Source organism: Carassius auratus, chromosome 17 (assembly GCF_003368295.1).
Source record: "Carassius auratus strain Wakin chromosome 17, ASM336829v1, whole genome shotgun sequence".
In the NCBI taxonomy this organism is placed as follows: Eukaryota; Metazoa; Chordata; class Actinopteri; order Cypriniformes; family Cyprinidae; genus Carassius; species Carassius auratus.
The window spans coordinates 20,627,560-20,640,767 of NC_039259.1; the positions used below are offsets into that span (position 1 = coordinate 20,627,560).

General features: G+C 34.8%; 1 protein-coding gene across 1 annotated transcript; it reads right to left on the reverse strand.

Annotated features, from left to right (window-relative positions):
- Positions 1–8,698: 8,698 nt before the first annotated feature.
- Positions 8,699–12,068, reverse strand: LOC113116895 (extracellular calcium-sensing receptor-like). The gene is made up of 6 exons (XM_026285193.1): positions 11,860–12,068; positions 11,347–11,635; positions 10,510–11,265; positions 10,152–10,383; positions 9,723–9,839; positions 8,699–9,606 (listed from the first exon to the last, which is right to left on the reverse strand). The coding sequence occupies exons 1-6, from the start codon at positions 12,066–12,068 to the stop codon at positions 8,699–8,701; spliced, it is 2,511 nt and encodes an 836-aa protein (XP_026140978.1).
- Between the last annotated feature and the right edge of the window lie 1,140 nt (positions 12,069–13,208).

A 13,208-nucleotide genomic window follows, 5' to 3' on the forward strand; every position in this document is an offset into this window, starting at 1 on the left:
TATGCTCTTTTCACTGTGATTGTCATCACGTTCCATTGCTACTGCTGTCTCCAGAGGTGGAAAGAGTACAAAAATATTCTACTCAAGTAAAAGTACCATTACATTAATGAAATTTTACTTAAGTACAAGTAAAAGTACCAGCCTAAAAATCTACTCAAGTAAAAGTAAAAAGTAGCTCATTTAAAATTTACTCAGAGTAAAAATTACTTAGTTACATTTTAACAGTGGGAGGGAGTCAAAAATGGGACAGGCCAAGGGTGTCAAACTCAGTTCCTGGAGGGCCACAGTCCTGCACAGTTTAGATATAACCCTAATTAAACACACCTGATCCAGCTAATCTAATCATTTAGGTTTATTTGAAAACTACATGATATGTGTGCTGGAGCAGGGTTAGAACTAAACTCTGCAGGGCTACGGCCCTCCAGAAACTGAGTTTGACACCCCTGGGATAGGCCTATTAATCTCAAACTAGTTGTTTTTAATTAAAGGAATCAGTTATTTAGAATAATAAAACATTTGGGCTGTAACCAGGCAAATCAGTATCAACAAACTCATCTTTTAATGCAGAGGAAATGCAGAAGATTCATTGGAAGTGGCATTTAGATGTATTACACTGTTTAGTGCAGGACAAGAATGCATTTAACCTGCAGTTACAAATGCATGAATAATGTTTTGATATACAAGACATAAAATGTTGAATACTCATTTGAAATGATAAGAAATTAATTATTTAAAAAAAAATCAAAAGATACTTTAAATGTGAAATTAAAATGGCCAGTATGTGTCAGCAAGTCACTGTTAATAAGTGAGTCATTGCGATTGAACCGAATCATTTAAACGGTTGATTCATTCAGGAACGAAACACTTTCACGTTGCTCAGAGACGCACAACTGTGCTTTGGTGGCTGTGTTTGGAATTATTTTCTGTTGTAGAAATAGAGCTAAAAAAGGCAATATGGTGTCTAAAACGCAAGTCTCTTAATTAACTTGTTTACTGAACTGTTATATATTTGTATGTATATATTCATAATGATTTTTAGAGGAAAAGACGCATTCTTTGTGTGATTCTGATTTAATATATGAAATATGTGAAATTGTGCGCGCACATCATTAAAACAAAAATTATGATATTATCGCAGACGATATATATAGCACACTCCTCACCACTGTCTTTTTGGCTACTTTGTGCAAAACCTCTTGCTAAAATGTCAAAGCTTCATTTTAACCACCAATGCAACAATGCAATTATTTAGCTTACCTCTACATTCTTGGAAAGGGTTGATGTCTTGTCGAGATTTTATAAGCTGCTAGTTTGGTCTTCCTAGGCAAGTACAGCTTACACTGCATAATAGAGCATACATATGGCCAGGGGTTCACTTCATTTCCTTCGAGTTACACTTCAGAATATGACGGGGTTTCGTTTTCAGCGGTGTATGCACCACTAATGCCTGCTGTGTCCGTCTGCATCTTTCTTGTGATTTTAGCGCCAGTTTGCCCTCCTGCTCCTGCCCATTATTTACTGCTGTAGTTCCAGGGAGCGATTTATTTTTTTATTTTTTTACTCAGTAATTAATGTGTTTTAAAATGTAGCGAAGTACAATACTTCAAACAAAATATACTTAAGTAAATGTAAAATTACAGATTTAAAAAATTACTTTAAAAAGTATTAGTACACAAAAAGGCTACTCAATTACAGTAACGCGAGTAAATGTAATTCGTTACTTTCCACCTCTGGCTGTCTCTAACGCTTCAGCTTCTGCCAGAGCAGCCGCAGCTTCCTTTTCAACTTCCAGTGCTTCTAAACTCGCTTCCACCATAGCTCTTTCCTTATCCAGTCTGGCTTTCTCCTGCTTCATTTCAAGATGTCTTTTTGCAAACGCCATCTTGGCACGTGCAGCTTCTGCTGAGGCTCTAGCTTTAGCGGCAGCACTGGCCACAGAACACTTGGAGGAAGATGATGAGCGTTTAGAGCTGACCACTGAAGATGCCTTTTCTTTTCCTCCACTTTCCATGATTGCATCTGTAACTTCTTCTTGCACCCGCTGATCCATGGCTTTTTACTGTACTGTTCTCAATATATGTTTGCTTTCGAAGCGTGGATATATATAAACAGGAAGCAAAACTCTGTTCAAGAGCCAGGATATGAGCGTCTTGCTCCTTTAATGGTACTGTATATTACATGGGCAAAAACCGCGGCCAATGAACTGAGTAAAACTGTAAATAAATGACAGAAATATGGAAATACTTATTAGAAACCAAAATGACATACTTATTAACAATGTAAAAAGTAAAATGTATATAGATACATTGCTAACTCAGGTTAGAAACATTATCAACACAGCGCACTAGCGCCAATCTGCTAAACATTTAAGCATAAACATTTAATTATATCACGTTTACACTCCTGCAATGAACACTAGACAGATAAACGATTCAAATTAACTTACGGCCAATGCTTACGGCAGGGATTAGAAGAAGATTGATGCAAATGCAACACAAACATCTCAAGCGTTCACTGCACCATGAGCTCGTTATTTCCTGTTACCCACTGCGCATTGCTCCTCACATAGGACTTGCATAATAGCAGCAGGTAAAAATGAAACTTATACAGAATAGTAAACAACCACAAAATTATAATATTTATAAATTATTAGTATACCGCGGCAGCGGTCGCGGCAGCCCTCCAGTTAAGCCCTCCTTGTGTGAAGACCGAAGAGTGTAAAGACCATCGACTCTACCGTGCGACTCCACCAGGCAGGGACACCGGCAGGGGATATAAGTATTTTTTTGATTAATCTTTTTCCTTTTCCTTGTTTCATTTCTGTTTCAGTTGTTTTTTGTTTATAACCAAATCTTACTATGTGTTTCCAGATCCCTACTATCATTACCACTCGTAAACCATGCAACACACAATGTAGACAGCGCAATCTTAACAACCTGCATACTTTGCCTATGTCTGCTAATACACTACTTTCTTTTCCTATTGGTCTCTGGAATTGCCAATCTGCTGTAAAATCCTTCAAGCCATTTCTCCTGAAGTTGTACCTGCACTCACTCACATCATCAACACTTCCCTCCACACTGGTGTTTTTCCCTCATCATTTAGACAGGCACGTATAACTCCACTACTTAAGAAACCCAACCTCAACCCATCTCTTTTAGAGAACTACAGACCAGTTTCCCTTCTTCCTTTTATTGCAAAAACACTTGAACGAGCTGTGTTCAAACAAGTCTCTACATTTCTCACACACAACAATCTCCTTGACAGCAACCAATCTGGCTTCAGAAGTGGACATTCAACTGAGACGGCCTTGCTCTCAGTTGTTGAAGCTCTAAGACTGGCAAGAGCAGAATCCAAATCTTCAGTACTTATCCTGCTTGATCTGTCCGCTGCTTTTGACACGGTTAACCTCCAGATCCTCCTATCAACGCTACTGGCGAAAGGCATCTCAGGAACAACACTTCAATGGTGTGAGTCTTACCTATCAGATAGGTCCTTCAAAGTATCTTGGAGAGGTGAGGTGTCCAAGTCTCAGCATCTAACTACTGGGGTGCCTCAGGGCTCAGTTCTTGGACCACTTCTCTTCTCTGTCTACATGGCATCATTAGGTTCTGTCATTCAGAAACATGGCTTTTCATATCACTGCTATTCTGATGACACTCAACTCATTCCATCCTGATGATCCGACGGTAGCTATTCGCATCTCAGCTTGTCTAACTGACATTTCTTCCTGGATGATGGACCATCACCTTCAACTCAACCTTGCCAAGACAGAACTGCTTGTGATTCCAGCAAACCCAGCGTTCCATCACAATTTCACCATCAAGTTAGGCACATCAACCATAACTCCTTCAAAAACAGCTAGAAGCCTTGGAGTTATGATTGATGATCAGCTGACTTTCTCAGACCACATTGCTAAAACTGTCCGATCCTGCAGATTTGCTTTATTCAACATCAAGAAGATCAAGCCCTTTCTTTCGGAACATGCTGCACAACTCCTTGTTCAAGCTCTTGTTCTGTCCAGGCTGGACTATTGCAATGCCCTCTTGGCAGGTCTTCCGGCCAATTCTATCAAACCTTTACAATTAATTCAGAACGCGGCAGCAAGATTAATTTTTAATGAGCCAAAAAGAATACACGTCACACCTCTGTTTATCAATTTGCACTGGCTTCCAATAGCTGCTCGCATAAAATTCAAGGCATTGATGTTTGCCTACAAAACTACCACTGGCTCTGCACCCATTTACCTAAATTCGTTACTTCAGACTTATGTGGCCTCTAGAAGCTTGCGTTCTGCGAGTGAACGTCGCTTGATTGTTCCATCCCAAAGAAGCACAAAGTCACTTTTACGGACTTTTAAATTAAATGTTCCCTTCTGGTGGAATGAACTCCCCAACTCAATCCGAGCAGCTGAGTCCTTAGCCATCTTCAAGAATCAGCTTAAAAAACATCTCCTCCATCTTTATTTGACCCTCTAACTTTAACACTCACTATTCTAATTCTATTCTTTAAAAAATCTAACTACCTTACGTATCTTTTTGTATTCTATTTTCTTTTCATTTATTATGCAATTGTATATGTATGTGTGTGTGTGTGTATGTGTAAAGACCTCTAACTAGCTTGCTCTATTCTTTTATTTATTTATTTATTTTTTTATTATATCTGTTTTCTTTTTATTTATTATATTAGTTAAAATCCCATGCTACGTGTACTGTGTTAACCTAACTGAGACTTGTTATAGCACTTATATATCATTGCGCTTTTTGTTGTTTTTGATTGCTTCCACTGTCTTCATCTGTAAGTCGCTTTGGATAAAAGCGTCTGCTAAATGAATAAATGTAAATGCAAATGTAAATGTGCGTCGTAAATTATACAAAGCCTCTAACAGAGGCAGAACAGTATTTATTTAGAGAAAGGTTGGACAGGCAGAAATCAGGAATGGCGTCAGGTATGTCAGGGGTAACCAGAATCTAAAAAACAGAAACAAGCAGAGATCGGGGCAGGCAGCAGAGAATCAGAGTCGAAATACACAATCCAAGATCAGATAGGGGAAGAACAAAGATCAGACACGGGAAGAACAAATATGGGGAAAATGCTCGGACATGCTAGACAGGCTAAACAAGACTTCACAAAGTGTCTCTGTGTGAGTGCTGCTTATATGTGTGTGTAAATGAGGTGCAGATGTGGCAAAGAGATTAGCTGCTGAATGAGGTGCATGGGTGGCAAGGTGAAAGTGATGCAGTGACTCATGGGAGATGTAGTTCGGGTGTGTTGCAACAGAATGAGAGGTGCTAGTGTCCAAGTGATGATATGGTGACATCTTGTGGTTGATGGGTGGTATGGTACTGGGCCGGATCATTACACTACCTCAGATTATGTTCCGTTAGCTCTTTTATAGTATTTTTATGCAGCTTTTGATGTGCAAACTGACCAAAGTAAAAAGAGAAACTATGAATAAACCTTACATACATTCAATAAATGTGTTTGTGTTGGTTTTAAAATGTGTCATTACGAGTTGCTTCGCTGCTGAAATAACTGGCCCAGCTAACCTTGAAACCTTGAAAATCTGGCCCAACTGATTTTGTAATTGATTAGCCCTGTTTTTTCTTTCTTTTTTTTTTTTTTATTAGTGTTGTTGTGGTTGATGCTTTTTCTAAATTTTTATTATTATTATTATTATTATTATTATTATTATTATTGTAATTTACAGATAAAATTTAACAAAAAGACAAATGTTCAACACTTTTGTTTTTTAAGAGGAAAAACCAAAGTGAAGTATGTTTATTTTTCACTCAATCATTTATTTACTTTATAACAGTTAAATAGAAATAAATATTGGTTCTGCATATCGGTTATTGGGCACATAAACATGCAAATAATTGGTATCAGTATCGGTTATAAAAAAATAGAAAATTATAATCAATATCAGTCGATCACTACTTTAAACCCCCATTGAGTGTTTGTGATAACCTCCTTTTGTGATCACGTGGAATTTGATCATTTATTGTTGTAAAAATAGGCTATTTATAGCCTTTTATATCGCTGAACAAATTAGCATTTCAGATGTACATTTTCATTATTTTTATGAAAATGCCCCAAATCTCAAGGAAATCTCATACAAACCATATACCATCGTAATTGTGTGTTTATTATTTGAATATTTAGTCGGTACAGAGGTTTCTCTGTTATTGTGGTCAGATTTCAACATGGAAGAGTGAAGGAAATGCACAGGGTCAGATGGGGCAGGATATGATAGACAGTTATGATTGACAGGCGATGTACAAATCAGGTCTCTGTCAGTCACAGGGCGAACAAGGAAGAGTTCTCTGTGAACAAATAAACCGCTGCTGATGTGACTGATTATGAATGTGTGGTGAATTTCTATTCTAAAAATAACTCCAGAATAAATACAGATTTATTATTTTGCATTCCTGACATATATTAATAAATTACTGTCATTGCAACAATAGAGAGAGTATAGGGTCCCATGTGTCAAACTTGTGTCAAACTTGATTGATGAGGGTCCTAAAAATTCCACCCACCACCCGTAAGTGGACACCTGTTCCTTTACACCCCACCCCCATCTAAGTGACCATCTATTTATCCACCCCAATGATCGAAAGGAAATATGATTATTTGAAATGTGTTTTTTGTGTGGGCCATTGAAAGCTATTCAAAAACTATGTGCTTTTATATTGTGGAACGTGGTATGATTATTAAATGGGTTAAGGGAAGTTTTTAATAAGGTTTTTACACATTTCAAGAAAAAAAACATCAAATATACATACTATATTAATAGCGTAACATTTTTACGTTGTTTATAAAGAGTAAAAAAAATGGGTCAAGACGAGTATTTAAGTGTTGTTACAATAAAAAAGGAAAAGCTTGAAATATCTAAAAACAAAATGCATCAGACACATTCGTTAAAATAACAGCATGTGGGAGTTCTCAAATTCTTGTAAGATTACAATTTTAAAAAGATAGCATTTGTTACTTGTTAGAAAAGTAGCCTCACATATACATTTGTTAAACAATACAGCAGTTTTTCATTTGCAATTTTTAAAGTTTGAGTTTGTTACCAGTTAGAAAAAATGAAAAATACTGAGAAAAAAAGAAGTCTTCCAGATACGTTTGGTAAACAATGCAGCATTTTTTAATTTAATTTTTTTTTTTTTTTTTTTTAGTTAGAGTTTGTTACTAGATAGAAAAAAAAGTTGACTTATCTTACCCTGATCTAAACAATAAAATATCAGAAGCGAACATTCAGCAATAAGCTACTTGACAAAATCTGTTGTACTCTACCACTATCTAAAAATTTTTAAAGTTTTGTCACAATTTTTATCTTTTAAGACACTTTTTATCTTACATTGTTTCGGTCAGATACATTCTCACACTCTGCGGTCAAAACTCAAAATGCTTATGTCCGTTCCCACAGCCGCTAACTGCCCCTAACACCAGAGGCCACAATGATAGATTTAAATGTATCTTAAAAGAAATGTAGAAAAAAAAAGTTTTTGATAAATCAACATCATTTATTAATGGGTGAAAACATTTCTTAACTTTAGACCAGCATTTTTAACTTTACAATTAGGTTATACAAGCTTCCTTCTAATCATTTGTTCATGTTTTTGCAGTAGACAATCTAAAGTTCAAACTATTCATCATTTGTAAATTTTTATAAATGTTTACTAATCGCTTAGTATCTTTATGGGCATTGGACTTTTAGCTGGTGAAACAACGTTTGTGTAAAGGGTGGTAGTTCATTTTAGGGAAATTATTGCTAAAGGCATAATACAATTTATTATTTTGGTTCAAAACATGTTTTTATTGCCTCACCACTTATATTAGTATACTACTGTATGTCACTGAACAGAATATTTCTTAACTCATAACATCAACAGGAGAAAACAAATACATTTTTTAAGAAAACTATTTTTCATTTATCAAAACAATGTATATAAACAGACTGAACAGAGTTCCCTAATATTTATCAAATTGAAACCCTGTACTTCTGACTTTTTAACCAAATCTTGAACCTTGATTCTTGAATCTTAACCGTATCACACCTCAATAGAAGCAAAAGTGATGTGCATTAACACAATCTGTAACTTACGTATTAACGTGTTAACATCATCTGTAGATTTTCAGTTAGTCCATGATCATATGAACTGAAATTTTAATGACATTAAAAAACAAACAAACAAACACTCAACAATTCTGGTAATCATTAGGTAATGTTTAGTAAGGTTATTAGTTAACCATAACAAGAACATTATCTCATGGTTCTAACTGTTAGAATTATTAATATTAGATTGAATATATATTAACTAGCAATATGTTAAGAATTATGTAATGCATTTTAATGATTTATTAATGAAAATCATGATATTGTGTTATCAATATATATATATATATATATATATATATATATATATATATATATATATATATATATATATATATATATATATATATATATATATAAAATGCAATAAACTTTTACAATCGGCTAGCTAAATAAATAAAATAGATTTTCAAAGTTATTGAGCACATTTTCCTAAAACATTTAGGATATTTTGATTGAATCAAAGAGCAGATTTATCATGTCAAATTATCTGAATTTAATAAATGAATCTATTTATTTATTGTTTGTCCTTGAAAAAAAAAGCATATCTGCATTGTTAATGCATGTCATTTTTCAGTAGGACTTTGATGTACCCATCATGTTTTGCTTTGTATTTTGTTCAGGCTTAAGCAGGATAATATAACATTTAGGTACAAATATGCAGAAAAGCAAACCAAAGCTTGAGGCTAAAATGGCAAATATCTCTACAGCTACAGTAAATTTTCCAGGAGAACTGACATAAGCTGGAATAAATGCTATCCATACAGCACAGAATATTAGCATACTGAATGTGATGAATTTTGCTTCATTAAAGTTATCAGGCAGCTTACGAGCCAGAAAAGACAGAATGAAGCACAAGATAGCCAGCAGGCCGATGTAACCTAGCACAGCCCAGAAACCTATAATAGAACCCAGACTGCACTCAAGAATGATCTTTTCCTTATAATATTTCATATTTTTGTAAGGAAATGGGGGAGATATTATTAGCCAAAGCACACAAATAAGGACCTGTATAAGTGTAAAGGTAAGAACGCTGAGTCGTTGTTGTTTAGGCCCAAACCATTTCATGATATTACTTCCTGGAAGTGTAGCCTTGAAGGCCATTAACACTACTATTGTTTTCCCCAAAACACAGGAGATACAGAGGACAAAAGTGATCCCAAATGCTGTGTGACGCAACATACAGGACCACTCTGTGGGACGACCAATGAAAGTAAGTGAACAGAGGAAACAGAGAGTAAGTGAGAAGAGCAGCAGAAAGCTCAGTTCTGAGTTGTTGGCTTTTACTATGGGGGTGTCCTTCTTGTTGTAAAATAGGATGGCAACCAGTGCAGTTATTCCCACTCCAAACAGTGAGAAAAAGGCTAGCACTATACCCATAAATTCAGTAAATGAGAGAAACTCTACAGTCTTTAACACACATTTATTTTTCTCAGCATTAGACCAGCATTCTTCTGGGCACTCCTTACAGTTAATTGAATCTGGTGAGGAAGTTGTAAGCACAAGTAAGAGAAAAAGGGAAAATAATTTTAATGATGAACATTTAAAGAGCATCTCACCAGTTTTCTTCAGAACTTTAAGATGGAGTGAAGATTACCTGTCTCATTACTGATTTCTCCTTCTGCACATGGAATACAGTCATAACAGCAGACAGGTCTTCCTTTCTGTGCAGCCTTCCTAGTGCCTGGAGGACAACTCTCACTGCACACAGACCGTGGGTTCTGCATGTAAGTTAGTAAATAAATTATATATATATATATATATATATATATATATATATATATATATATATATATATATATATATATATATATATATATAAGTATATTAGTAATAGTGATCACAGAATGTTGTGACTTTTACTGTCACTTTGTTCAAAACTCAAACTCAACTTTATTTTTTATTCTGTCCTAAATTAATTAATTATTTATGCCTTTTATAAAGGGGAGTACAAGTATTTACTCCTTAGTTTTTGATATGACCCGTAATATGAAATAACCCCATATCAGAAACAGGTTATTGGTATTTACCTTCAGCTTTCCTCCAGCCCAAATTATATTTTTAGTATCTAACTGCAAGCGTTGGTGAGGGGGAAGTGAGGCATCATAAAATCCCACAGATTTAAACTGGAATGATCCATCAGATACCTGTTGCCAGTTTACAACTTCATACTGGGCTACTGCACCACCACTGCCGTCAAACCACACATGATCACCCATCTTTGTGGTGAAATTAACTTTTTTCATAGCCTCAACCATCTAAGCGTAAAAAAACAACACATTTTTGATGAAACAATTAATATACTATTAAATAAAAATATTTAACATAAAAAAACAATTGCCCCAGTTCTATTTTGCTCTCATTCCTTGTCTTTTATCTTTTACCTGCCATGGCTGTATTGTCAGGTTTTTCTCACAACCTTTTTTTTCTTTGCACTTCATAAGACTGTGTAGTGCATGAGCTGCAGCATAAACTGCTTTATAGACATTGTATTCATATCTTAGTTCAGGTACATTTTCATTGTTTTTCTTTAGTGCAAGTAGCTCCTCATATCTGCTGCAACTTAAAGCATATTGAGAAAAATTCCCTTCACTCTGTGAGCATGGAAAAGCTGTATCCCAGAATTCTTTTAGAAGATAATCCGCAAACCCTTCAATATTGATTTTTCTCACTGCAAATCCCAGGGACCCTCCCAGTGAATGAAAGCTATTTGGAGTGATATAATTTGTTGTAGTTATCCATGACTCCACACCAATCATTTGAAAGCCTGCAATTTTCTGAATACTTAACTGATCAATAAGTAAGCCCATCTCAACAAATGAAACAAATGCAACAATCACTTTTGCTGTGCCTTTTTTAATTGTGTCTACTACTTTTTTGAGTTTTTCTGTCTCTGTTCGGTAGAATTTCACAGAGTACTCCACACAAATCCCCTCCTCCTGGGCTATTTTCAGAAAAACAGCCATCCCATTGTTTCCATAGTCAGTGTCACTGTTCACAGCTCCCACCCAAGACCAGCCAAAGTGCTTGACTATATTTACAAGTGCACTACTCTGGTGGTAATCACTAGCAATAGTCCTGAAGAAAGAGGGGTAATCTTTCCTATTACTGAGACATACACATGTGGCGGAGGGACTTATCTGAGAGAAAAAAAGCACATGTAACAATAATACAGCCATAAGTATGGTAACTGTAAAACATTTAAAGTTTTTGTTCCTTACCACTGGAATTTTAAAAGGTCCTGTAGTTCTGGACAGAATCACTGTGGCAGACGATTCGGTTTCTCCTATGATAGCAGGTAAAGGAGGTTGTCCGTTGCATCTGTCACCTGATCCAAAATCCAGACCATTCATCAGTCCCATAGTTGCACTCATGGTAGACAGCCTTGAACCACATGTATCATAAATGTGATATCCAATAGAAACATTTGGAAGCAAAGTTTCATTTCTGTTAATCTCATCGATAGTGAAGATCATTACTTGAGCCAGAAGAAAATTTCTCAGATTCACACTGTGAAAACAAACAACATATCATGTATAATGCAATTCAGAAGCATGATAGAATTCCAGATGTTCCAGATGGACATTTTGCTGTTAACATTTTTTTGAAGATATGCTGCTTCTATATAACTTTATAATAATAATAATAATAATAATAATAATAATTTAAATGTATATAACATTTACAATTAATTTGAATAATATATACAATTGTATAGAATTTTTCTGACAAACCTTGAGCATAACAGAAGTTGAGGTTTTTGAGTAAACTCAAAAGAAGGTAATGTTTCCTTTCTGTGTACAGGAAAAATTCCTCCAATAGTTACATCTCCATCCTTGGAAAACAGCGGGTACTTAGGGTCTCCCAGGGTTTGACAAGGAGTGTTTTCCACCTTTGCATGTAATTGATGGAAAAGCAGGAGTGTGTATAGAAATAGAAACATCCCAATGATTGAGCTCCACAGTGAATACCAAATGCCAATGATCTGATACAGCATTTGTACTCTTATAGACACTGATAGGTTTGAATGATTGAGAACATAGCCAATGATCTCACAGGACAGTAAATTAACCAGGTCAAGCAGACCTGTTGTAAAAATAGGGTAATTTGATAGTTTTTTTTTTTCACACTGTCAGTAGGTAGATAGGTATTCATGTACTGTATATATTTAATTGTTTGTTTATTCTTTCATTCAGTCATTCAACTCGTCAAACCCTAGGATCATCCTAAATAACTGCCTAATTGAGAATTCAGTTTATATTATTTGTTTGTTTGTTTATCCTGGCATAAAACAAGATTCCATAAAATAAATTATATATATATATATATATATATATATATATATATATATATATATATATATATATATATATATATATATATATATATATATATATATATATATATATATATTAGTAATAGTGATCACTGAATTTTGTGACTTTTACTATCACTTTGTTCAAAACTCAAACTCAACTTTATTTTTTATTCTGTCCTAAATTAATTCATTATTTATGCCTTTTATAAAGATGAGCACAAGTATTTACTCCTTCGTTTTTGATATGACCCTTAATATGGAATAACCCTATATCAGAAACAGGTTGTTGCCATTTACCTTCAGCTGTCCTCAAGCCCAAATTCTATTTTTAGTATTTAACTGCAAGCGTTGGTGAGGGGAAAGTGAGGCATCATAAAATCCAATAGATTTAAACTGGAATAATCCATCAGATTCCTGTTGCCAGTTTACAACTTCATACTGGGCTACTGCACCACCACTGCTGTCAAACCAACATGATCACCCATCTTTGTGGTGAAATTGACTTTTTTTCATAGCCTCAACCATCTAAGCGTAAAAAACAACAACACATTTTTGATGAAACATTTAATATACTATTAAATAAAAACAAATTTTTTTTTTATATTGTTGCTTTTCTAACAACCTTTTTTTTCTTAGCACTTCATTAGACTGTGTAGTGCATGAGCTGCAGCATAAACAGCTTTATAGACATTGTATGCATATCTTAGTTCAGGTCCATTTTCATTGTTTATTTTTCACGAGTTCACACTTACATATAATTAACTG

Bases quoted from the DNA above. Each gene is read 5' to 3' on its own strand.
- LOC113116895 (XM_026285193.1), bottom strand. From the start codon at position 12,068: ATGTTTCTATTTCTATACACACTCCTGCTTTTCCATCAATTACATGCA. The intron at 11,636-11,859 runs GTTTGTCAGAAA...TTGTTTTCACAG, and splicing joins CAACTTCTGTTATGCTCAAG to TGTGAATCTGAGAAATTTTC. The intron at 11,266-11,346 runs GTAAGGAACAAA...TTTTTCTCTCAG, and splicing joins GACCTTTTAAAATTCCAGTG to ATAAGTCCCTCCGCCACATG.